This window comes from Salminus brasiliensis, chromosome 8 (assembly GCF_030463535.1).
Source record: "Salminus brasiliensis chromosome 8, fSalBra1.hap2, whole genome shotgun sequence".
NCBI classification, from domain to species: domain Eukaryota; kingdom Metazoa; phylum Chordata; class Actinopteri; order Characiformes; family Bryconidae; genus Salminus; species Salminus brasiliensis.
Genome location: NC_132885.1, coordinates 21,885,970 through 21,908,787, shown reverse-complemented (window position 1 = coordinate 21,908,787; position 22,818 = coordinate 21,885,970). Strand labels below are relative to the sequence as shown.

At 40.3% G+C, this 22,818-nt stretch overlaps 3 protein-coding genes across 5 annotated transcripts; 1 reads left to right on the top strand and 2 right to left on the bottom strand.

Moving 5' to 3' along the window:
• Nucleotides 1-1,233: 1,233 nt before the first annotated feature.
• Nucleotides 1,234-5,936, bottom strand: eaf2 (ELL associated factor 2). Its single transcript, XM_072685186.1, has 6 exons — nucleotides 5,638-5,936; nucleotides 3,964-4,058; nucleotides 3,701-3,837; nucleotides 3,283-3,446; nucleotides 2,707-2,943; nucleotides 1,234-2,206 (listed from the first exon to the last, which is right to left on the bottom strand). The coding sequence occupies exons 1-6, from the start codon at nucleotides 5,738-5,740 to the stop codon at nucleotides 2,157-2,159; spliced, it is 786 nt and encodes a 261-aa protein (XP_072541287.1). The 5' UTR covers nucleotides 5,741-5,936; the 3' UTR covers nucleotides 1,234-2,156.
• A 1,209-nt stretch (nucleotides 5,937-7,145) lies between these two features.
• Nucleotides 7,146-13,667, bottom strand: naxd (NAD(P)HX dehydratase). 3 transcript variants are annotated; one of them, XM_072686109.1, is made up of 11 exons: nucleotides 13,529-13,667; nucleotides 12,509-12,685; nucleotides 10,162-10,309; nucleotides 10,031-10,076; nucleotides 9,830-9,918; nucleotides 9,605-9,713; nucleotides 9,472-9,522; nucleotides 9,282-9,386; nucleotides 8,967-9,087; nucleotides 8,751-8,871; nucleotides 7,146-8,642 (listed from the first exon to the last, which is right to left on the bottom strand). In XM_072686109.1, the coding sequence occupies exons 2-11, from the start codon at nucleotides 12,573-12,575 to the stop codon at nucleotides 8,492-8,494; spliced, it is 1,008 nt and encodes a 335-aa protein (XP_072542210.1). In that variant the 5' UTR covers nucleotides 12,576-12,685; nucleotides 13,529-13,667; the 3' UTR covers nucleotides 7,146-8,491. The 3 variants fall into 3 exon arrangements, with proteins under 3 accessions (XP_072542210.1, XP_072542207.1, XP_072542209.1); XM_072686106.1 differs by lacking the exons at nucleotides 12,509-12,685; nucleotides 13,529-13,667 and adding exons at nucleotides 10,585-11,001; nucleotides 11,132-12,354; XM_072686108.1 differs by lacking the exons at nucleotides 12,509-12,685; nucleotides 13,529-13,667 and adding an exon at nucleotides 12,373-12,501.
• On the top strand, nucleotides 13,598-22,603 carry rab20 (RAB20, member RAS oncogene family). The gene is made up of 2 exons (XM_072686110.1): nucleotides 13,598-14,258; nucleotides 20,149-22,603. The coding sequence occupies exons 1-2, from the start codon at nucleotides 14,069-14,071 to the stop codon at nucleotides 20,700-20,702; spliced, it is 744 nt and encodes a 247-aa protein (XP_072542211.1). The 5' UTR covers nucleotides 13,598-14,068; the 3' UTR covers nucleotides 20,703-22,603.
• The last annotated feature ends 215 nt before the right edge of the window (nucleotides 22,604-22,818 follow it).

Genomic DNA, 22,818 nt, shown 5'->3' with positions numbered 1-22,818 from the left:
CTGTTCTTAAAAAAAGTGAGATTACTGAACTATATTGTAAAATATACAGACAGACAAAGGGAAAGGGAAAATGTTAATGTTAATATCACAATATTATTACAATAGTTGCCTGAAAAGACGTTTGTGCACCCTGGCATGAAGCTAAAAGAAGTAAACACAACTATTATTTTTATTTTTGCAATTGTTAATACACACAGATACAGAATACAGAAGACGAAAAAATAAATAAAATAACATTGTAATTGTAGGACATGCAGTTTTCATACCCTACTTAATACCCACTTTAGGCTTCAAATGCCTTTATAACCAGATAGGCATCTGTGAAATTGTTCTGTCTTCTGTCTTGCTGATTTTGAACATGGTATCTTTGGGATCTCACTGCCATAGCTGTGTGACTGTGTCACATTTGCTGCCAGATCGTGCTTATATTTAATGGAATCTATTCAGTCTATTCACTTGTGTTTCATCCAAATCGTTCACATGTTGTCCTCTGTGATGACCTCGCTTCTGATTACTCTTCCATGCAGATCATGTCTAAGAAGAACAGTGCGTCGCCGTTCCTGTTTTGGCTAAACCTACCTGAGGGTCCTTTCCTGTCACATAGAGGTGTTTGCTTTGCCTTTGTGATAATTCTGTCTCACTGCTTTTGGAAGTGTGGCACCACCCATAACATTTAGTGCAGTGGACTAGATTCCGGTTTTGAGCAAGAAGTGGTGGATCTTTGCATTGCCTGCTTTGTAGACCTCCGCTAACTTTGCCTGGCAGCTGCATAGAAGAACCTGTATCAGGATTTGAAATCTCAGCCAATTTCGGTCACTCTGGAAATGCCATCAACGTTAACAGACAGCTCTCACTGACAGTTATTGACCTGCAAACCTAGTCCCAACAAGTTCACTTAGTTGTGAGAGTTGGAGAAGCCTCAGTTAAGTTTAACAGTTTACTGTTTAATAGAAGGCTTTTACATCTTTCTCAATTATCTTCTTAAAAAGAAATCAGCAAAATAAGTAGTTTGGCCAGGGGTGCCCAAACTGTGTGCCTGTGGCACATATGACTACATAAGTAAATAAATAAAAAGTACTCATGAGGCCTGAAGGACTTTTAAACATCCTCCATCCTCAGATCTTTTACATCCACTCAAATATTCACATTTTTTCCCCCATGTTTATGCCTAACATACTAATGAGAGTAGGGAAAAAAAGAAACGCTTCAAACCCTTTTATTGTTTCACACACAACTTTAATATTCCAGCACCTCTTGTAGAATATTTATCATAATACATCACCCAGGCTCTAATAAATTATACTCTATCTTTCCTTTATTTGCGCTGATGTAGAACTCCCCTACAGACCTCCTTACAGTCTGTGAAATGTGCTACATTACCCACCAGCATATAAGTGAATATATAAGCAACACACAGAAAGTCGAGCACACTGGAGACCAGAAGACATTCATTCCAGTCCATCAAAAGTTACAAGAGTTACTTGCTACTGTTTCTACTTGGGTTGAAGCACTGGACGAGCAATTTTTGCAAAATAATTTATGATTAAGACCGACACATTCAAGTATTGCAGGCTTTAAGTTGGCAAAACTTGCAGACAGATTGGGTGGCTAAACTTCAGATCAGGATTGTAATGTAACAACTGAAAAGCACTCAATTTCAAGTAATGCACTGACGTGCCTTTTAAGACCATGTGATAGGTTCCTTAGTCATTCAGGGCTAAAAGAAACCACTTTTATAAAAAAAAAAAAAAAAACAACAACAAAAACAAACACCACCACACACAGATGGCCACGTCAAGTGTTTTTGCCCCATGCTTTTGGCACCAGTGCACACTTTCTTGAGCATGCTCAGTGGAGAGAGCCCTATACAACTAGGATCTACACAGTAGCAGTTAACAAAATAAATAAAATCATGTTTCATACAAATGGAAATCTCACAGTGTTTAGTCTGGCAACCACACAGCACATCGGGTGTTGACAAAAATGATCACTGTTTGAAAAACTAGAAAAGAAAAAACTAAACATTTAATAATTGAAGATTGATGGTTATTAAAATCCTGATATAAAGAATTAGTGGCCGAGTGATTCCTGAAAACACTGTCCTATTCCATCCCTCAGTTTTTAGGACCGCCAATGTGTTCATAGACCCACTGGGCTTAGTCATCATCGCTCTCACTGCCAGATTCACTCAGCTGAAGATCATTTTCTGCAACACAGTATAGAATAGTTATGTTAATTAAAAGCAAAATATCACACTAATGACCTTCTGGCTATTAAGGGTCACACATAGGTTGTCTGCAAATTCTGAAGAGAAATGACCCAGTAAATCATGCAGGTGTTCTCTGACTGTGTCTACATTTGGTGGCGACATTCACAGAATTACATTCAGATGTATCCTCACACACTGTGCATTCTTATCCTTAAATATACTACCTATTAGGGGCATAACAAGACTACAGTTACCATAGCAAAACTTCTAAACCACCGCAGTTCCCACAATACCATGCAAATTGAAAGGCTTGTGAAAGTACAGCATGTACTCGAATAGTGCATACTGTGTATTCTCTGTGTGGCCGATCTTGCATCTCCCTGGTTACAACATAAAATGCATCCCCACCTGAGCCGCAGTTACCCTGTTTTTTGTCACACCATGTTTCCCCTGAGTGTGAGGGGAGTGTGCACACCAGTTAAAAATGAAATACTCACTGAGCGTGTTCATGAGGTGCCCACCCCCCTCCTCCATGCGCTCTTGAGAGGTGAGGATGGGCATGCTGTGGGTTGGGGCAGACCCAGTGCGGGGTCCGCCTGATGAAGGACGCGTTTCATTCTCAGAGTCGCTGCTGCTGGAGCTGTCCTCACTGCTGGACGATGAGGAGCTGTGCGAGTCTGAGGAGCTGTCGCCACTGCTCATCTGATCCATCACTCGTGCCTCAGCCATCAGCTCTACAAAACATATGTAGACATGTCAGAACGGGCTATTGGGAAAGTAGCGCAGGCACATGCCAGAGCCTGTTCCTCTAGAAACACTGGCTATGTCAGCCATGATTTATTTGAAAAAATAATTGCCAAAGAAACAAGTTCTTCTGATTAGGTTGTAAATACAATTATGATTATTATGATTATTAGTCATTCAGTGCAGCTGTCAGAATTGGTTCAAAACCCATGAACCAATACCCTTATTCCGTTAATGGTATTGTATTACTGTTATAAATTATACATTTATGGAAACAAATAAGAAATCAACACACACATCATGCTCAATAATTTTTATGTTGATGTTACCCCTCTCAATGTCATCCATTGGAGATGCAGGAGACATCTTCTCTTTAGGAGGGGAACTCTTGGAGTTGGCTGAAACCTTCCCTCCATTGCCACTCTTCATTTGCTGACTGAGCCTACTGGTCTGCTGCTCCAGTCGTGACTGGATCTTACTGCTGCCCTCCGCCCTTTGTGTGGCCAGAGGGAGAGACAAACAGAAACATCTATTTAGACTTCAGAGCTGTAACTGAGGGAGCCAACATTTCATTACTGCAGAAACAGGTGTCATGTTGCCATTCTTACATCAGGAGCTTTTACAAGCAATTTAACACATCAAAAATGTATATGACTAAACTAAAACATGCGACAGTGCTTACACTTATGTAAAAAAGAAAAACAACAGAATCAAAGGGAATAAATCTGCACTTTGAAGAACACCAACCTTGTCTTTTTGACTGCAATATTACTACTAAGCTTCTCCAGACGATACTCTCCTGTGTCATGGTTTACAATAAGAATGCACTCCTTCATGTACGGCCTTTTAGACCCTTTAAACACAGTGACTGGAGCAGTAGATCCCTGTGAGGTTTGGGGGAGAGGATGTGGATGGGGGTGGGGGGTGTTAATAGTAACATTTAACAAAACCATTTTACTTTATGTCCTCTTAAATTATAGCATCACACAGGGGAAGTGTAGCTGACCTACCTCCAAGTTAGGCAGTGTTATAGTGACCTGTTCTCCCTTGCCCACCTCTAGATCTCCCTCACATGTAGTGTCTATGGAGGCAGGCTTGAAATCATCTGCACACACAAACACACTCACATTAAAACATTACACAGGGTTGTTAGTTGCATAGAAATATTAAAAACGTAGTAATGACGAGCTATTTATGCTATCAGATAGCGATTCAGTTTGAACAAGTGAAAAAAGAAATAAAACCTGTTGAAATCAATTTATTTAATCCCTTATCTTTTAGGAGCTGCCTTAAGTTTACTCAAGTCATTTTAAACGTAGAAATCTGTGTCTATTCTTGAGGTGCATGCAGTACATGGGATAACAAAAAAAACAAACAAACATCAATAACATAATTTACACCTAATTTCAATTTCTTATTCATGTAATTGATGATTATGTTATCAATAGTGGTTGTTGTGGTGCAACAGGTAAAGGTAAAGGTGCACGTATTTGTCACTGTACACTGTACAGCGAAATGTGTCCTCCGCATTTAACCCATCTGGTAGTGAACACACACTCACACACACACACACATGTGTTAGGGGCAGTGAGTACAGACACACACCCAGAGTGGTGGGCAGCCAACTCCAGCGCCCGGGGAGCAGAGAGGGTAAAGGGCCTTGCTCAAGGGCCCAACAAGGGCAGCTTCCCGAGCACAGGAATCGAACCCACAACCCTGTTATCGATATCCCGGCACTCTAACCGCTGAGCCACCACTGCCCCACTACTGGCCAGTGAGCTACCAGACCATGTGGGAGACTGGGGTTCAATTCCCAGTCTGGGTGACTGTGCTGGGTTACACCAATAAGAGTCCTTGGTCAACTACACTCACACTACATTGGCCCACCTCTGTTATACGAGAAACCTTGTAAGTCGCTCTGTACAGGAGTGTCAGCTAAATGCCATAAATGTAAAACATGTAAATGTAAAATTTGTGTATATATATATATATATATTAGTTATTTATTATTTAACAGTTATTTAAGATAATTACTTATACTGATGTTGCAGGTGTCTGAAAAATTCAAACCTGGATGAAATAAAACTTGGCTTTAAAGAGTTTTATCTAAAAGCTTACATGCTGAATTTATTTTTTTTTTAAGTGTAATATAATATAATATAATATTGTTGATTAAACGTTACAGAAATCTTCTATCTGAAAGTGGAGCTCAGCAGTTGTAGACCAACTCCAGCAGAGGGCAATTCTACAGGCAGTGAATTCAGTGTGAACTCCAGTCTCTAAAGTTAGCAGCTCTGTTTCTCTTCACAGCTGTAACCTGTGAGATTATGGGAAAACCCCCGAATGCTACAAAACACCAACCACATTATAAATATTGTTAAAATGAGCTGTAATAAATATTACTACACGATATATCCAGATTACAGTGGATGTCTGACGGTTCACACGATAGACGCTCTCTGACTCATTAGCCAGCAGGTAACGTTAGGCTACGCACGACTAGCTGTCTCATCAACTGCCTGTAAATTCAGTTTCAGGAAACCCAGAAAATCTACGGATAACGTTTACAATCAGCACACAACAGCGAAAACCCCTGTCTGAACTAATGGTTTTAGTAGTATAGAAGTGTCTAACAATGATTTCGCTTCATTAAAAAAATGTCGATATAAGAAGCGGACACTTACATCGTACCGTATGGAAGGCACTTTTTGGTTGTTTCTCAAAAGTTTCTCCTAATTTGAGAACATGTTCCTGATTGTCAAAGTTTGAGTATGCTGTTCCATTCATTCTAAGGATGGTTTTCTACCATATGTTCACCAACAGTTTCTAACTTTCCACGTCTTTCCACACCATCCACAGCTGAAGAAACTCTAGCCACCTCAGGCGGGGAGCAGACGACTCAGACCGCAACTGAAATTTCAGCCTCGCTGTTTGTCAAAATACAAGTCCTCCCTCAGCCGAAGAGAAACGTTTCATTTAATCTATTAATCAGTGCGGCCCTAAAGTACCCAGACATTTTGTAGAGCTATATCAAATCGTGTCCTCGATTAAAAAATAATTCCCCTTAGTTTAACAAATTGTTCCCTAAAATTCTCCAAACCGAGAGACAATTTAATAAAACGAGAGAACAGTTTATTAAACTGAGGGAACAGTTTATTAAATTAAGAGAACAATTTATTAAACTGAGGGAACAGTTTATTAAATTAAGAGAACAATTTATTAAACTGAGGGAACAACATATTAAATTAAGAGAACAATTTATTAAACTGAGGGAACAGTTTATTAAATTAAGAGAACAATTTATTAAACTGAGGGAACAACATTAAATTAAGAGAACAATTTATTAAACTGAGGGAACAATTTATTTAATTGAGGGAACAGGTTATTAAACTGAGGAAAGAATTTATTAAATTGAGAGAACAAGTTATTAAACTGAGGGAACAATTTATTTAATTGAGGGAACAGTTTATTAAATTAAGAGAACAATTTATTAAACTGAGGGAACAATTTATTAAATTGAGAGAACAGGTTATTAAACTGAGGAAAGAATTTATTAAATTGAGAGAACAAGTTATTAAACTGAGGGAACAATTTATTTAATTGAGGGAACAGTTTATTAAATTAAGAGAACAATTTATTAAACTGAGGGAACAATTTATTAAATTGAGAGAACAGATTATTAAACAGAGGCAACAATTTATTAAATTGAGAAAATTGTTTATTAAACTTAGGAAACCAAATAATAAAATGAGAGAACAGGTTATGAAATTGAGAAAATGGTTTGTTAAACTGAGGGAACTATTTATTAAAATGAGAGAACAGGTTTATTAAACTGAGGGATGTTTATTACATCGAGAAAATAGGTTATTAAACTCAGGGCAAGATTTTAATTTCTTTGAGTGAACTGGTTGTTCTATGCAATAGTCCATTCTCTCAATTGCGGGTTATTTAACATAGGTTTATTAGGTTATTAGGTAAATTATTAGGTTTCTGAAAATAAGAGAACAGTTTATTAAACTGAGGGATCAGACTGTCCTTTTCAGAGGTTTTATGATTTTCTTTTAGACCCAGTTGTTGATCATTTAAATAACAGTTCACTTCACATACTTCCCAACTATGAAACATGATTATTACATGGCTGATAAGCTTAGTTCATTTTCATTTGTAAAAACAACTTCCACACACACACACACACAATGGAATCTATCTTTATTATAGCTTCCTGTAACAAGATATTGACAAAATATATAAAGTTAATACATAAGGATAATATGGAACTTGTCACTGCAAATTATATACATACCTAATAAAACAAATATGATTTATTTAGGAAACACAAACCTGCAAAAATGACTTAAAAAGGGAATAGGCCAAAATGTAAGAGCATTGATTTTAAGTATTCGACATACAAACAACGTGGCATGAATGGATAAGAATGAACACTGAAATGCTGTAAATCAAAGAAAATGCTGAATACAGATGCCATCCAAGTATGTTGGAATATTGAGAGCACAGTGACACACTTCTAGAGCCACAAGGGTATGAGACTAGACATGGCCTTTGCATATATATGAGCCCTAATAAGGAATAATAACCACTTTTCTTACACGTGGGTGTACACTGGCAAACTACATATCTAATAAAATCTTTAGATATATCAAAGAGCACCACAGTCAATGAATCATACTTATATGGGGCTCCAACTGGATGTCTTTTAAGAGTGAAAATACAATAAAGGATTTTTGTTGTAGGCTTTGATTATACAAAACATCGGTCCTGTATGTTAACATACAACACTGTTAAGAGATAAAGGGCTGGTGGTTGACAGAGGATTAAAAACCTACAAAGAGGCACTTCGAAATAAAAGTCTGGTTAATTGCAGGAAATAATACCAGTGCTAAAAGGTGCCGTTTTGTACACTAACAAATTATGATTCTACCCCTTATTATATGTTTATTTCACAATATCATCCCTGTTTGGAGTAGAATCAGATCACTCAAAACACATTTGAACTGTTAAAAAAAACAAACAAACAAACAAAAAAAAAACAGTCCAGTCATTATCATTTTAATAAATAACAGGTATATGCTGTTCTGACAGCAAATTACTGGCTGCCATATAGCCTCTATGGCAGTGGGTCAAACTAAACAATGCAATATTGAATGTCTGTCTATGACCAGCATATATTTCTGAGCAAAGGATAAACATCCAACTTAGAAGTGCTACTTTAGATCAGTTTTGGGGGTCATGTTGTTGCTGTTCTGCTACAACAAAATGTGAGGAAAAACATGAGACAGCAAGACATGAAGGAAAGCAGACACAAAAGAGGGCGGGGACAAAAAACAAACACACACACACAAAAAAAAGTCATGCTTACGAGGACAGAGCAGATGACCATGGTGGATGAGAATTGTGTGTAAATGAGTGTACATCTGGTTTCTCTGCTTCCTTCATCTTAAGAAGGTGAACTACTGAAAACAGATGTTGCACAGGGCTAAAACCGAGTCGAGTGCCCAGGGTGTGAAGTTTGCATTTAATTTAACTTTCAAATAGCTTTTTGAAGGCAGTGCAGATCTCCTGGATCATGTCGGAGGTGGTAGTGGCTCGACCATGCCTCTCAAAGGCTTGTCGGTTACATTGCCTGGTCAGCGAGGTAGCGGCAAATGCAGCCACGAGCGTGGGATTCATACTGTCAAATGAGAGAGAAAATATGTAGTTAAAAAAAACAATATTAATATTCAAAATAAACCCAACCAACAGCACAACTCAGAAAGGGGAATTCAACTGGACACCTTACCCTTTGGTTGCATCTGGGGTTGAGCTGACTGCCCAGTGGGCGAAGACACCTAAAGAGCCGGAGAGAAGGTCACCTTGGCCCCCACATCGACGTCCACTCCCCTCTTGACTACAGGTTAGCACTGGAGATCGAGAGGAGCAAACAAAACAAAAATATATAATCATAAAATAGAGCACAAAGGGAAGGGGAAATATGTTTGTGTTTAAGCTGACTGACCCCTGTTGCCATCAGTAATGATATCCTCCTCTCCCTTCAAAACAATGGTCACGTTGCCCATCGCAATGCTCAGTTGCTGGGCACTCCCCTTAAGGTCTGTGCTGTCTAGGGGCTCATGGTGCTGAAATCAAAGTTAAACGATTCAGCATTCCACGGAGGATGTTGGGCGTTTTATTTTAATGGTTTCACTTTAGCGCTAACGTTTACATGAGGGCAGTATATGGCTCAAATTACTACTTATGACTGTTACTTAATGGATAACGATGCCTTTCTTCTTCTTCATCAAAAACAATTATCTGAATATGTAATTCTTACCATAGCCTCATACAGACGACTGAACTCCATAAAATTTGGTGTTAAAATGCCCCGCTGATAAAACTGGATGAGTGATGGCTCCTTGGCAATTAGCCAAAGTCCATCCTATAGGAAAACAGACACATACAAGCATGTTAATCTGCATTAAACACTTACTTCTTAGATTTATAATTAATCATTTATCACTTACTGCATCAATAACAATGGGGATTCCTCTGGATTTTGACTTTTCAATGACCTCCTATGAAGACAACATAAGGAAACTGAATGTATACAGTAATGCAAATAACACACAAATAACACAGTTGCAAATCTCCGCTTACCTTGGCAGTCTTGAGAATCACATCTTCCCTCCCTAAACCAGGACCCACCACCAGACTATGTAGTCTGGGCAGCCATTTCTCAACCTCCTCCACAGCATTTGGACTGTCTCTGGAGATGGAAATGACACACAAGACTCTTAGTGTTTACAATTAACTGTCTACAACTCTAATCAGCAGTGAGTAGACATATAATAACCAGCCTAGTGATAAGATTAATGCACTCACAGCACAGGATGAACTATGAGCTCCGGACTATAGGATTTGATCACAGTAGCAGCATCTTTGGTGCAGAACACATGAGACAGATCTCCGCCCTAAGAACAAGGCAGAATGTTGCAGAACTTCCAGAAGCACATAAAGTAGCTCACAAGCTAAACGCTCACACTTTGTGCGTCAGTCTCCACTTACTCAGAGCTGGCTACTTACGACTTTTAGCGCAGAAATGGCCGCAAAGTACGGAGCTCCAGTGTATCTAAAGAACCAGAATGACAAACATAAGCAAAACTGAAAAGAGCTGGTATTCATTTATGGCTTGTAACACAGTTGCCATCACTTACTCCTGACATCCTCCAATGACACCTATGCGGCCATCTTGGCCCTTGTGCTTTTTGGACGTCAGAGGAGGAATGGTATTTTTAACCAGAGGGAGGACATTATCCATGCTTCTGTGCGCTGCCCTTCCCAGGGAGAATGACCGTTCTATGACTAAAGAGAGGAACAGAACTTGTGTAAGTGCATCAGTTTTCATCACAGCATTTCCCCCAGTACCTTCCCAAAAAGAAACACTAACTGTACATACTCTGGGGAACTATGGTGGCTTCAACTATGGACCAAGTAATGTTCAAGTTCAGAACTACCCAATTGTGCACATAGCAAATGCATTCTAGGACCAAATTGGGCCCCAAGTGAAACCACCATATTCAATTAATTGCACATTATTCTAGGTCAGTACTAAACATCATCTTCAGTCTTGGGCAGACCTGGAGCAGCTTGCTGACTGCTGTTGGCATACTCAGCCTCAAATGCTGGATGGCTATGGTTGCCAAAGAAAGGGCGTGCAGGAGGTATATGAGGACCAGTCTGCGAGTGACGTGAGGGCTGGGAAGCAGGTGGCTGTGTAGCTGCAGATCTGGTGAGACCAGCAAACATCTGGCCCAGCATCTGCAGCATATGCAGTTCTCTAGAGTGTTCTGTCTCCCTTCGAAGGTCCTCAGCTTGAAGCCGCTGCTCCTCCAGTCTATAAAAATTCTCTTCTGCCTCTAAACTCTGCTCCAGAAACTTTTCCATCAGCTTTTCCAGTGACAGATTCGTGAAGCGCTTTTTGAACCGTTTCGCTCTGCTTGCTGAAGAGGACGCCATGGTGGTGGTCTGTAAGGGGGTCTGCTTTGGTGGTATATCTGTGAGAACAGTAAAAAACAAAACAAAAACAAAAGTGAATATGGGACAGACAGGCCATGGTGCATGCTGTAGCTTCTGTGTTTCTGAAACATCTTTTAGAAAAGCTCTAGTTGAAGCATGAGCACTTACTGCTGCCCCCAACTGTCACTGGGATGGGGTAGGGAGGGTACTCGATCTTCACAGGGTAGTCAACGTTGGAACATTCTCCAGTGCCATCCATGTCCGAGTCTTGGGGCTGGTCCACACTCTCACCATCTTCTTCGGTGCCGTCCATCGTCTCATCTCCTTCCACAGCGACATTGTCAATGTCGTGGGAATCCAGCGTGGTGGAGGACCTAGTGCTCAGTATCCTCTCCATCTCCTCGAAGAACTTAAACATCTTGTGATAGTGGCTGTTTTTCTTCGCGGCCTTTTTCGCTTGGAAGTACTGCCTTTTCAGGCTCTTCACCCGCACTCTGCACTGGTCCGGGGTCCGATCGTAGCCCATATCCCCTAAACGACCCGCTACGTCGCGGTAAACGTGACTGTTCCGAAAGTTTCCATCGAGCGCTGTTTGGACGTCATGCTCCCCCCAAATGTTCAGCAGTGCTCTCGTCTCCGCGTCGGACCAGTGGAAACCTCGCGTTGGATTCACCAGCATGGTGTTCAGCCGTCACGGCAATACACGACGATGTGGCACAGAATTAAGGCCGAGGCTTGCAAACCGCGTTCACTGACCGTTAGAGAGTCACTTTAGCGTGCATTCAACCCGACTCGCTGGCTAGCTAACGTTAGCAAATTGGCTAGCACTACCGTTCTTCTTGCACGCCATAGCGCCGAGTGGCGACTGCTGGAAACCGCTCCTTTTGTGAGCCCCCCGTTATGTTCTAGTTTTAGAGTGAAACTGTACTGAATTGAAGTTAAAGTGTATTGCAAATCTTCCGGAATGGTAACAAAGGTTTCTGGCTTGCGGATTAACAAAACTGGTTTCTGCAAAGCTGCTTAAAAACTTCCTCACAGCGGCGCTCCGTAGCAACAACACGTACGTCAAGCGCATCTTGCGTACTACGTCACGCAGACGGCTCGAGCAATGGGCTCGAGCAATGTAGGCAGTAGGGAAGGAAAATAAAGATTTCAAACTATAAAACAAACACAGCGAGTATAGTTTCGTACACTGTAGACACTTTTAATAAATCCTCCATTGATGATGATAATAGTCAAGGAAGTGCGACACAACCAACGCTCATCGTGAGTGATCTGCAACCAACTCCCAACTTACGGACAGATCGCTTCCAAACATGAGCTTTAATCTGAGCCCAACACGGCTCCACACAAACCCAGCCCGAGATACAGTTGAGCACCCTGGTGTATTGTGAATGGTGTGTATTTACCTGTGTCATACAGGAGGGCTACAGCAAGAGACAGGGCTACAGTTACAGCGCAGAGGAGCAACTTTGCCTCCATGCATTCCGATCTTGTAAGCGCTCTCAAATCATCAACACGCCAGTGGATGAACTGTGGGCTTACCAGTGGACCGACTTTGCAGTGATTCAGCGAAAATGAAGACCGCACGTGTTATCAGTAGCGGCGGCATCAAGTTGGCTGTTTGTAGAGCAGGGAGAGGTCCACTGGCGAGAGCTGCACCGTGTGCTTGGAACACAGCACGCAGCCAATCAGACGGCGAGAAGAAGCTCAGCGACGATCCTGATTGGACACATGGGAGCACACGCCGGAGAGCAGAGACTCTATTATTCTCGAGTATTTGGACTCACTGGGAGGCCAGACTGCATGCCTTCAAACTACTGCTGCTGCTTATCAGGCTTTCGGGAGAGATAATAATTACCACATTTGCGCCACAGTGTCGAAATACAATAACAAGACAAGGATCTAGTTAACGATGTACTTATACAAGTTGTATAGCCGTGGCAATGTGAGTTTGTGAGGGTGCGAGGTAGTCAAATTCCTCTAAAGTCATGCAACTAAGGATATTAATACATTCATATTTACTGATTTAGCCAGTCCTATGGCCTATATGACCAAATCATCTCCTTTCATTTCAAGTTGTCTTATAAATAAACTAATAAAAACAACGTTAAATAAACTTGTGATTTTAAATAAACTTGTGAATTTTTTAAAAATTAAACATGTTACAAATACATAAATAAAATACAGTAAGGTGCCATACAAAATCTACTGTTTCATTGCCCACTCCAGGTATGTCTGATGGGCTATAACTGTGTGTGTGTGTGTGTGTGTGTGTGTGTGTGTGTGTGTGTGTGTGTGTGTTTGATGTGATTACTGGTCCGCTTGGTCCCATCGAAATGAAACTACAGGACTGTAGTTTGGTGATTGTTCTGCAGAACAGATTTGTGTTTATGTATATTTGAGTTTAGGCATTTTTAGGCTGTGGCAGATTCAGCTGTCAGAGTGCAACATGCCAGTTTAACTAAAGAAAGTAATAATAATAATAATAATAATAATAATAATAATTATTATTATTACTACTTTTAATAGATAAATTAATTCTATAAATGATTTTAGACTCACAGAAACATGATGGGTTTCCACCAATGAAAACGCGAAGTGGGAGGAGTTAGCTGTGGGTCGACTCCACCCTCTGGACTTCTGGTTCTGCAGCGAGAAGTTCTTGTTGGAGAAACCATGACTTTAAACTACTGCTGCAACTTATCCGACGAGATCTAGTTAACTAAGCTGCCCCATGATAGCGAAATACAGCGAGGAGACACAGAGGAGGTGGAGGAGGAGGTGGAGGAGGTGTAGTGTAGTTTGTTTGTGACTCGTGCGCAGCTCCGCCTCCTTGTGAGGATTTCCTCCGTCGTCAGCGTTTAGGCTTGAACTTCACTGAAACCACAATAACACTGAACTTGGAAGTTTTGGGGGAACAGAGCGCGATGTGAGCACAGGCTAACTTATGAACGGGGGCTGAAGAAGAAAAACCCAACAATGACCCAGTCGAGACCTCGGTGTCTGTGTGCTGTGTATCGGGTTGGAGCAGGTGAGCAGTGCCGGGGTTAATGGTTACCACACGCGAAGAGGTCAGACAGCAGTGCGCGGTGTGCTGAAACTATGCCCGAAGAGACCAAGATGAAGAAACCAGACGTGAAGGTGGTCATTCTGGGTGACATGAACGTGGGTAAAACCTCTCTGCTCCACAGGTACACGGAGAGGAAGTTCAAGGACACCATCAGCACGGTCGGAGGGGCGTTCTTTCTGAAACAGTGGGGACCTTACAATATCTCCATATGGGACACTGCAGGTAGGACCAACACCTAGAGCCACAGCTATGGCATAAGCACTAAACGTTTCATACAGTGCTGTGTAGTATTAACAGTATGCTTTAACACTCCTACAACATAAATGACCTAAATGGTCCTCTGATTGATGCTGTAGGAAGGTGTAGTAAGTTATCATGTAGTAACTGTGTAAATGTACTGTACCTTATTAGGACCCCAGTTAAAGTGTGGCAGTATTGCTGTAGTTCTTTTTTATAAGGGGGTCATATTGGGTGAAGGCCCAAGCACAGTTATTATACTATTAATGAATGAATTAATTAATTAATGAATGTTATTATTTTATTTACATAAAATATAGTTGTAATTACTGGAATTACAGCCTAATTCCAATTACAGGCATATATTTGTAATTATTATTACTTAGGTGAGACTCACTGTATTTTAGTTTTTAGTTTCTTCATCATGTTAAGCAGTTTGGGTTGAGCTGAACCACGTTTTCATTTGACCTTTTGGATCTAGTAACACAATACTACCAGTTATGACTCATATTATAAATAATATCATATCATATCATAAAAAAGACATATTTGCACGGACAGCACATTGCTCAACCTTTCACTTTTCAAAAATGTTCTAATTTCAAGGAGGATGGTGACTTTATACTGTGCAATACAGCAAATGTACTTTCCACAAACCCCAACAAGCACTTGCCATTACACCTGAAAAAATACACGTTCCCTTAAACCGGCTAACTATCATTACTAATGCACAACCACCCAGACGTCATGGCCTCACACTCAGTTCTGTGTCTGGATAGTCTAGTAATGAGCCATAGCATGAATAGTCCGAATGGCTCTTCAACAATAACATGAACAGTTCCTTTTGTTAAAACGTACATTGAAGGACAAGGTGTGTTAAATGAGTAATAAATAGAAATGAGTAATAAATAAAGGATGATGAAGACTCTGTAACCTTTTTGTGTTTGTGCCAAGAAAAGAAATCATCTGATTGCTGAAGGAACAGTCATGGTCTTAAAAAATAAACCAAGCTTAACTCCTGATTTTACTTTAGATCTTACATCTCTGTAACACAGAAACATCTCAGAAGATCATGTGTATTAGTCGTCAGTGTAGGCTCCTGCTTGAGGCCTGCCATGAGAACTTTAATCAGTCTTGTGTGCTCTATTTGGGCAATCATTGAAGAGACTTTCATTGCTGTAATGGAAACGGATACACTTGAGGTCAGAAAGTCATGTGACGCAGGCTACAAAATATCATTAGGCGCCCCAACTGTGCAGTGCAGCAACTCAACATTGTCCACAGTTGAGCAAAGCGTCTGAGTCAACATGTATACTTCTTATAATTTATCCAGTAAGATATCACGGGGTCTCTTAGTTCCCTGTTAAAAAGTGCACATAGCAGTCTAGGCCGGTGAGGAGGTAAAAGATTTGTCATGAGATCTTTCCTTTTGACTCTCTCTCTCTCTTTCTCTCTCTTTCTCTTTCTCTGTCTACTTCACATGCTTAGTCTTCTTAGTTTTTTCTGTTATTTTAAATGATGTATTCACTGTTTTTATTTATTTATCTCTTTGGAGAGGCATTAGGAGCAGATCTCTTGTGGGTTTTGATCAGAGATGACCTTTTCTCCACTCACTGAACTAGCCTCATTCAGCTGGATCGCGTACTGTGTTTCTTTGCTGATTTGCTTTTTTTTTCTAGGGTAAGTCATGTGCTTTTGAGGGAGCTAACAAAGGCATGACTTTGTTTAGTTACTGTGTCAATTACTCATGTTTTTTGTTATCCTGTTTACTATATATTTACAGGGTTCACTGTAAAGGTTAAGTGGGGTCAATGTCAATGGACGTAGGAGGGCTTGATATCTCTACTGTTTTGCAGAGCACATTTATAGTAATGATAAGATTAGCCTCTGAGCAGTCAGCGCAGTGACCCATATTTACTCATCCACTCATTTCCTTCTTCTTTTTATTAGTGGTTCTCAGCCAGCCACCTCTGACATCACTGAGCAAGACCCTTAAATATGATATAGTCTACATTTAGAAACTCTCTCATTCAATTGTCTTAACGGGCCCATGAGAAAGAAGCTTTCTGAGCAGCGTTTTATTTGAGAGACTTCAGTGCATTCAATACATATTTTCTGAATGAGGAACAAAGCGCACTCTCATATCCTCAAACACACACATATGTGCACACACTGCGAGCTATTGTAGTGAGACTTGAGGGTTGAGAACTACTGAATATTTCAACAACAGCTGGCTCTTGTGTTTGATTTTGCAGTCTCTAGAATTTGTAGTTCAGCCTGCCTTTGCATTGCATCAGTGTGGAATGATTCACCATAATTTAACAGAATTTTATAAGGCTAAAGGATAACGCATGTGTTTCTCACACTAACTAGGAGTGGTTTGGGACGCATGTGAACCACAGGTTAATTGCCAAAGTTTAACCATAACAGTGTGGAATACAGTTTTACTGTCGTTGTTACTTCTTACAGTAATAATTCCCTCAATCTGGATGCAGAGCTTTAGTGGAAACCTACTACTAGACTACTAGACTACCACTACTAGACTATGCAGCTGTTTGTTATGTAAACAGAGCATGTGGATAAATCCAGAGCAATAAGGAACATACACCTAACTGACAACACTCTGGTGTGTGAGTGAAGAGCAGGAGTTAAACACAGTCATATCAGAATTGTATTACAAACCCTGGTTTGTTTAGATCAACTCCACCTAAGATATAGAAGCACTTAGTAGTTCTATAATTACTGACTGTTGCCCCTCAGTTACATAGCCCCTCTCTGCATACTGTGTTATCCTCTTTTCACTCTGTTCTTCAATGGTCCGGAACCCAACAGGACCACCACAGAGCAGGTATATTATTTGGGTGGTGGGTCATTCTCAGCACTGCAGTGACACTGACATGGTGGAGTGTGTTAGTGTGTGTTACGCTGGTACGAGTGAGTCAGACACAGCAGTGCTGCTGAAAAAAAAAACTCACAGTTTTGTGGTTTCCTGCACTGGTTTCCAAATATATCAGAATATCACACGATAAATACAGTGTCATGAAAGCAAATGTGCTCCCTTCCTGAATTTCTTTATTGTTTCATATTTCTAACAATATCAACTTTTTACATTAGATCTTGAAACAGAATATACTCTGATAAGTCAAAATATGCCCCTCTGCAGAACAGCACCCCCTGCAAAGGCCTCTGAAGGTGTCCTTTGGTATCTGGCACCAAGACAAGACAACCATATTCACAGTTTGTTTTGAACACAGATGGAATTTGGCCTCCACCTTTAACCCATCCGTGCAGTGAACACGCACATACACACTAGTTAGTAAACACACACAGTGACAGTGAGCACACATGACCGGAGCAGTGGGCAGCCATCGCTGCAGCGCCCAGGCAGCTTGCCAAGCCCAAGTATTGAAACCCACTACGCTGCTCTAATCACTGAGCCAGCATTGCCCCAGACATTCCAGCAGATCCTTTAACAAGGATGGTGGATCCACCAAGGTTCTGACACCAACTCAACACATCCCACAGATAGACGTGTACACACACACACCTGGCCATCTAAGATATGTAAAAGCAAACAGTACTCATCAGTCCAGATGTTTGCATGTCTATTGTAGGCACTTTTGACAGTGGGCGAAGGATAGCATGGGTACTCTGACCGGTCTGCAGCTACACAGCAGGGGGAAATGCACTGGGTTGTTACGTTTTCCTTCCATAACCATTGTTAAAAATCTCTCAGACTTGTGCTACAGTCGCCCTTCAGTCAGTTCAGAAGGAATAGCCTTCACTGCCACTGGTTTTTGATTTCTCCCTCTTTGGGACAACTGTCAGTAGTTACCCACTCAAGCTGACCAGAACCACCCCAGAAGCCTTGCTGTTTTGAGGATACTCTTGTTAAAGTTGCTCAGGTCTTCACAAGACAATTACATTTCTCTTGCATCCAACATGCTGACTACGAGAGCCTAACCGTTCAATTTATGCCTAACATACATCCTAGATCTTCACATGCACCCATTATGGGATAATCAGCATTATTTGCTAGACCTATAAGTGGTCTTAATGTTGGTTGAGCACAGACCGCTCTGCTAAAAGTAAAGCTCATACTGCCGTTTACCTTCAGGATAAGTGACTACAAAGTTTTTAACATGCTCACTCATTTTTTTCCAGATAGGAGCAGAGCAATATGAAGGCCAGTTTAGATCAGAACCATGTCATGTTTGTATCACACTGGAGCTTTTTGCAAAGATCTGCAGTGCGCACAAAGGCCAGTCATGCTCTCTGCATCAGGAGTCACAAAAATGATGATGAAAGGCACGTATGGTCACAGTGCTCAAACCATTAAGGCTAATTTCATGCTACTTGGAGTACAGAATACTCTGGACCAGTGCTACTGAACTTTTGGCTTTACTTCTGTACTGTGTTGCATTGGAAAAAAAACAGTTTGCCGAAGGCTAATTTGATATTTATTAGTTACAGTAGACTATGGGAAGAGCAGTAAATATAGGCTTATTCATTTTTAATAAGGACAATTATCCAACACCTCTTTTAACACCTACTCATTATCTCAATGATAGTAATAGTGCAGGCCTATGCTTTCTTCTTTACCAGGGGAGGCATTTATTTAAATCAAAATGTCCCCAAGAGCACTAGGGTGTGTCCCAATTGCATACTAATTACTGATACTAACTGAGACTATAGATAAAAGCGTCAAAGTTGAGTATACTCGAATATCCAAGATACATACTCAGAACCAGCCGTTTTTTGAGTGTGGTTTCAGTGGACAGTAATAGAAACATTAAAGGGAGGAGCTACTCATCTCTGGAAAAACCTTTAAATTAAGTTATGCAATAACTGAAGTTTGGGAGAAGGACCACGCCCAAACTCCTCCCCTCCATTACTACGCGCTATAAAACTACTCCTCTCCCTTCTCGTTCTCGTGACGAAAACTTGCATCCCACCACCACCCCTGCTCCTCCTGATCCAATTTTACTCAACCTCTACCTGGCAAGGGGGGTCTGGCTTTGAATTCCGTCCGCTCAAAGCCCCCCAGAACTCCAGCCCAAATTGCTTGAGTTCTCTCTCCTTAGCTAGCGTGGTCCACACTCGCAAATGGATAATGATACAAATGCAACGGCATCTGGAGAACTAGCAGTGTCGTAATTATGTGACGTTGGCATGGCATCACATTCTCTCAAACATGAACCTATTGGCACCATGACTGTAATGTCAGGTGTGGTCTAGAGAGGTATAAATGCCCCCAGCATTGAGCTGTGGAGCAGTGGAACTGTGTTCTCTGGAATGATGATGCTTCATCAAATACTTTTGGGATGAGTTGGGGAGTTTTTTTAATGCTCTTGTTGCTGAATGCAATCAAATCCTCACAGCAATGACCCAGTATCTAGTAGAAAGCCTTCCCTGGACAGTTAAGACAGGTACTCCAGCAAATGCAGGGCAACTTTTTTTTTTTTTAACGCCCTTGATTTCAGAAGAAAAATTGAATGAGCAGGTGTCCTAATACTTCTGTCCATAAAGTTCTGTGATTGGTTCCACTGTTTATTTGTGTTAATTATATTTTTATATATTTGAGCACCCAGCAAATGACCCACATTGCAGGTAATCTATTATTATCTATTAATACTGATAATTAATGTTGTTGTGCAGATGATATATAACCCAGCAGGGAGGACGTGAGCATTAATTAATGGTCATAAAACTTTATTGTGTGGATGGTTCTCAACTTTGGTCCTGGAGACCCCAAGCCTTGCACATAGGTTTTATAAACACATGATCTAATAATCAGTTAAAAAGCAAGCTGAAGCACTGCTGGCATTTTGTTAACTTTACAGACAGTGATGTTCTACCTCCATTTACTGTGCAGGTCGGGAGCAGTTCCATGGCCTTGGCTCTATGTACTGCCGTGGAGCAGCTGCAGTCATCCTCATCTATGACGTCACCAACTGGCAAAGCTACGTGGAGCTGGAGAACCGCTTCCTTTCCTTAACTGACACTGCCAACGCTGACTGCATCTTTGCCATAGTAGGCAACAAAGCTGACCTGACTGACCTGAGTGCCCATGCTTCTGATACGCAGTCTGAACAGGAGGCTGAATCTGAGGCTGAAGCTGCGCCTGCATGCCTGCCTCCTCCTGACTCTCCCCTGCTGCACAAACAGGTGAACAGAGAGGACGCCATGGCTCTATATGGACGTGTTCTACGCTACAAAGGCCTGGACGAGAAGGCCTGTCTGCCTGCTGACAGAACGTGCTTTGAGACTAGTGCAAAAACAGGGTACAATGTGGATGTGTTGTTTGAGACAGTGTTTGACATGGTGCTGCCCTCCATCCTGAAGAAGAAAAGTGATGATGAGAGCTCCACTGTGGACCTGGAAGCTCCCAGGACAGACAGGAAGAGTAAAAATGGCTGCTGCGGCTAGGAGGGACGTTGAAGGGTTAAGAAATGGCCTGAAGATCTGAGCTAATTTTACAGCCAAATACCAAAAAAAAAAAAAACCCAAATCGATAGATGGTCGTTTGGATTTTATGGAATACCGTCTTCATCCCATTCAGGAAACGCTGGGAATGAGGGACTATGTTATTGTAAATACAGTAAATTCATTTTTAATGACTACTCTTGCGCACTGTTCTTCAAAGTGAAAATAAGATTTACTCAGGTTCAAGACAGTATTTTTGGGATGTAAAAATTAAGTAGACGTCATAGGATGTTTTTTTTTTTTTTAGAAATCACACTAGATTAGCCTTTTAGCTACAGCTCTTTTCTAGCCTTTTTTATAGAATTGTAACAAGTGATCTTTTTAGCAGTAATAGTGCAGGATTGTTGGCATACAGACAATTGTCTTAATGTTATTAATCATTTTTAGATTCATTTTTATACTTGAAATAACGAGTGCTGAATCATATGTTGGCAAACTAATACCTCCATTCTTGCGTTATGCTTTTTTGCTAAGGTATAAAAAGATGAGGATTCTGAGTAGAGCTGGGCAATATGATGATATTTTATTGTATCATGATAAATTATGTTATTGTGGTACACAACATGCTAACAATAGTATTGAACACTGATCAGCTGCAGGTTACTTTACCAACAGTATAATTAGGCTGTTTTAATTAGCTGAAGTTCAGCAGATGCTGAATTGAAATCCCATTATTCAGTACGGGAGAGTTTCTGAATAGTAGTGTTTATTTAGTAGAATCTGTTGCTACTGATGTTTTTAGTCTGTGATTTACATGTATTGTGATAAATGTTGTGTATCATGATAATGTCTTTAAATATTGTGATATAATATTTTTTACCGTATCGCCCAGCCAAGGTGTCTGCTGTATCTTTGTCTTGCCTACTGTTTAAGGAAACTCTTCCACATAGCACAGTTGTAGAGGATGCTTTTACACCAGAGTGCCACACTCCATTCAGTGCGGAATCTCCTCAAGGAGCATAATCTGTCATTGGATAAATGTATTAAACAGGGATACACCAATATGAAAACTGATGTACTGATGAAGGATGATGTTAATGTGTGATATTTTTATTCACAAATCTGATGATGCTTATACATCAAAGTTTATCAAATATAGTAACTGGCACCAGATTTACAATGATTAGCATTACAAAGAAATAAAACCTGTGTAGGGGGTTACAGATGCAGTACAATGATTAAAGTAAAATATATCGTCCAATGAAAAACATGTATCTCCAAAATGGTGACTTTACAGGAGAAAGCCAAAATGTTTAACTTTGAATGGAAGTTAATGTAAAATAAGAGTTTCTAAAAGTAAGTATGAACAACAATAATAATAATAATAATAATAATAATATTGTTTAGCTCAATTATTTCTCTGGTCAATTATTATTTAAAAAATGAAATAGCATAAAGTAGGCCAGCGTTCATTCTGCTCTTGATGCATCAAAAATCAAATCATCAAATGTCATCGCTGTAATGCAAAAACCTGATATCTCCTAAATGGCAACTGTACAAGAGACAGAAAAAAACTTTTTAACTTTCAATCGATAAATGATTTTTTATATTATATGTATTATTATTATATATGTCATTGGAGAGCATTTCTATTGGTCCATTCTTTACAGAATTTTGACATAATGTAAAAAAAAACCCCACATATATAGCATACAGCAACCAATTATGTCAAAAATTATATATATATGTATATATGTAGTAGGGCTGTCAAAGTATTAAAACATTTATTCATTAATCTCAGAATTGGTTTGGATTAATTACGATTAACTATATGAATTTTCTGTGTAAATGTTTTTGTAAAAGTTTTTAAGTAAAAAGAACACATTCTATATTAAACTGATGGGACAAGGGGGAACTGTAAGGCAGTTTTATTTACTCACCTAGCTTGACTCTACACCAACAAGAGTCCTTGGGCAAGACTCCTAACACTACACTGACCCACCTCTGTAATACGAGTTACCTTGTAAGTCGCTCTGGATAAGAGCGTCTGCTAAATGGCATAAATGTAAATGTGTCTTGCCACTGCTATCACTTTCACTGCACTATCTGTGCTTAGGGT

Bases quoted from the DNA above. Each gene is read 5' to 3' on its own strand.
- eaf2 (XM_072685186.1), bottom strand. From the start codon at position 5,740: ATGAATGGAACAGCATACTCAAACTTTGACAATCAGGAACATGTTCTC. The intron at 4,059-5,637 runs GTAAGTGTCCGC...TTGTGTGTGCAG, and splicing joins TGCCTTCCATACGGTACGAT to ATGATTTCAAGCCTGCCTCC. The intron at 3,838-3,963 runs GTAGGTCAGCTA...CAAACCTCACAG, and splicing joins TAACACTGCCTAACTTGGAG to GGATCTACTGCTCCAGTCAC.
- rab20 (XM_072686110.1), top strand. From the start codon at position 14,069: ATGCCCGAAGAGACCAAGATGAAGAAACCAGACGTGAAGGTGGTCATT. The intron at 14,259-20,148 runs GTAGGACCAACA...TTTACTGTGCAG, and splicing joins CTCCATATGGGACACTGCAG to GTCGGGAGCAGTTCCATGGC.
- naxd (XM_072686106.1), bottom strand. From the start codon at position 11,642: ATGCTGGTGAATCCAACGCGAGGTTTCCACTGGTCCGACGCGGAGACG. The intron at 11,002-11,131 runs GTAAGTGCTCAT...CTGTTCTCACAG, and splicing joins AGTGACAGTTGGGGGCAGCA to ATATACCACCAAAGCAGACC. The intron at 9,088-9,281 runs GTAAGAATTACA...CTTTGATTTCAG, and splicing joins GTCGTCTGTATGAGGCTATG to CACCATGAGCCCCTAGACAG.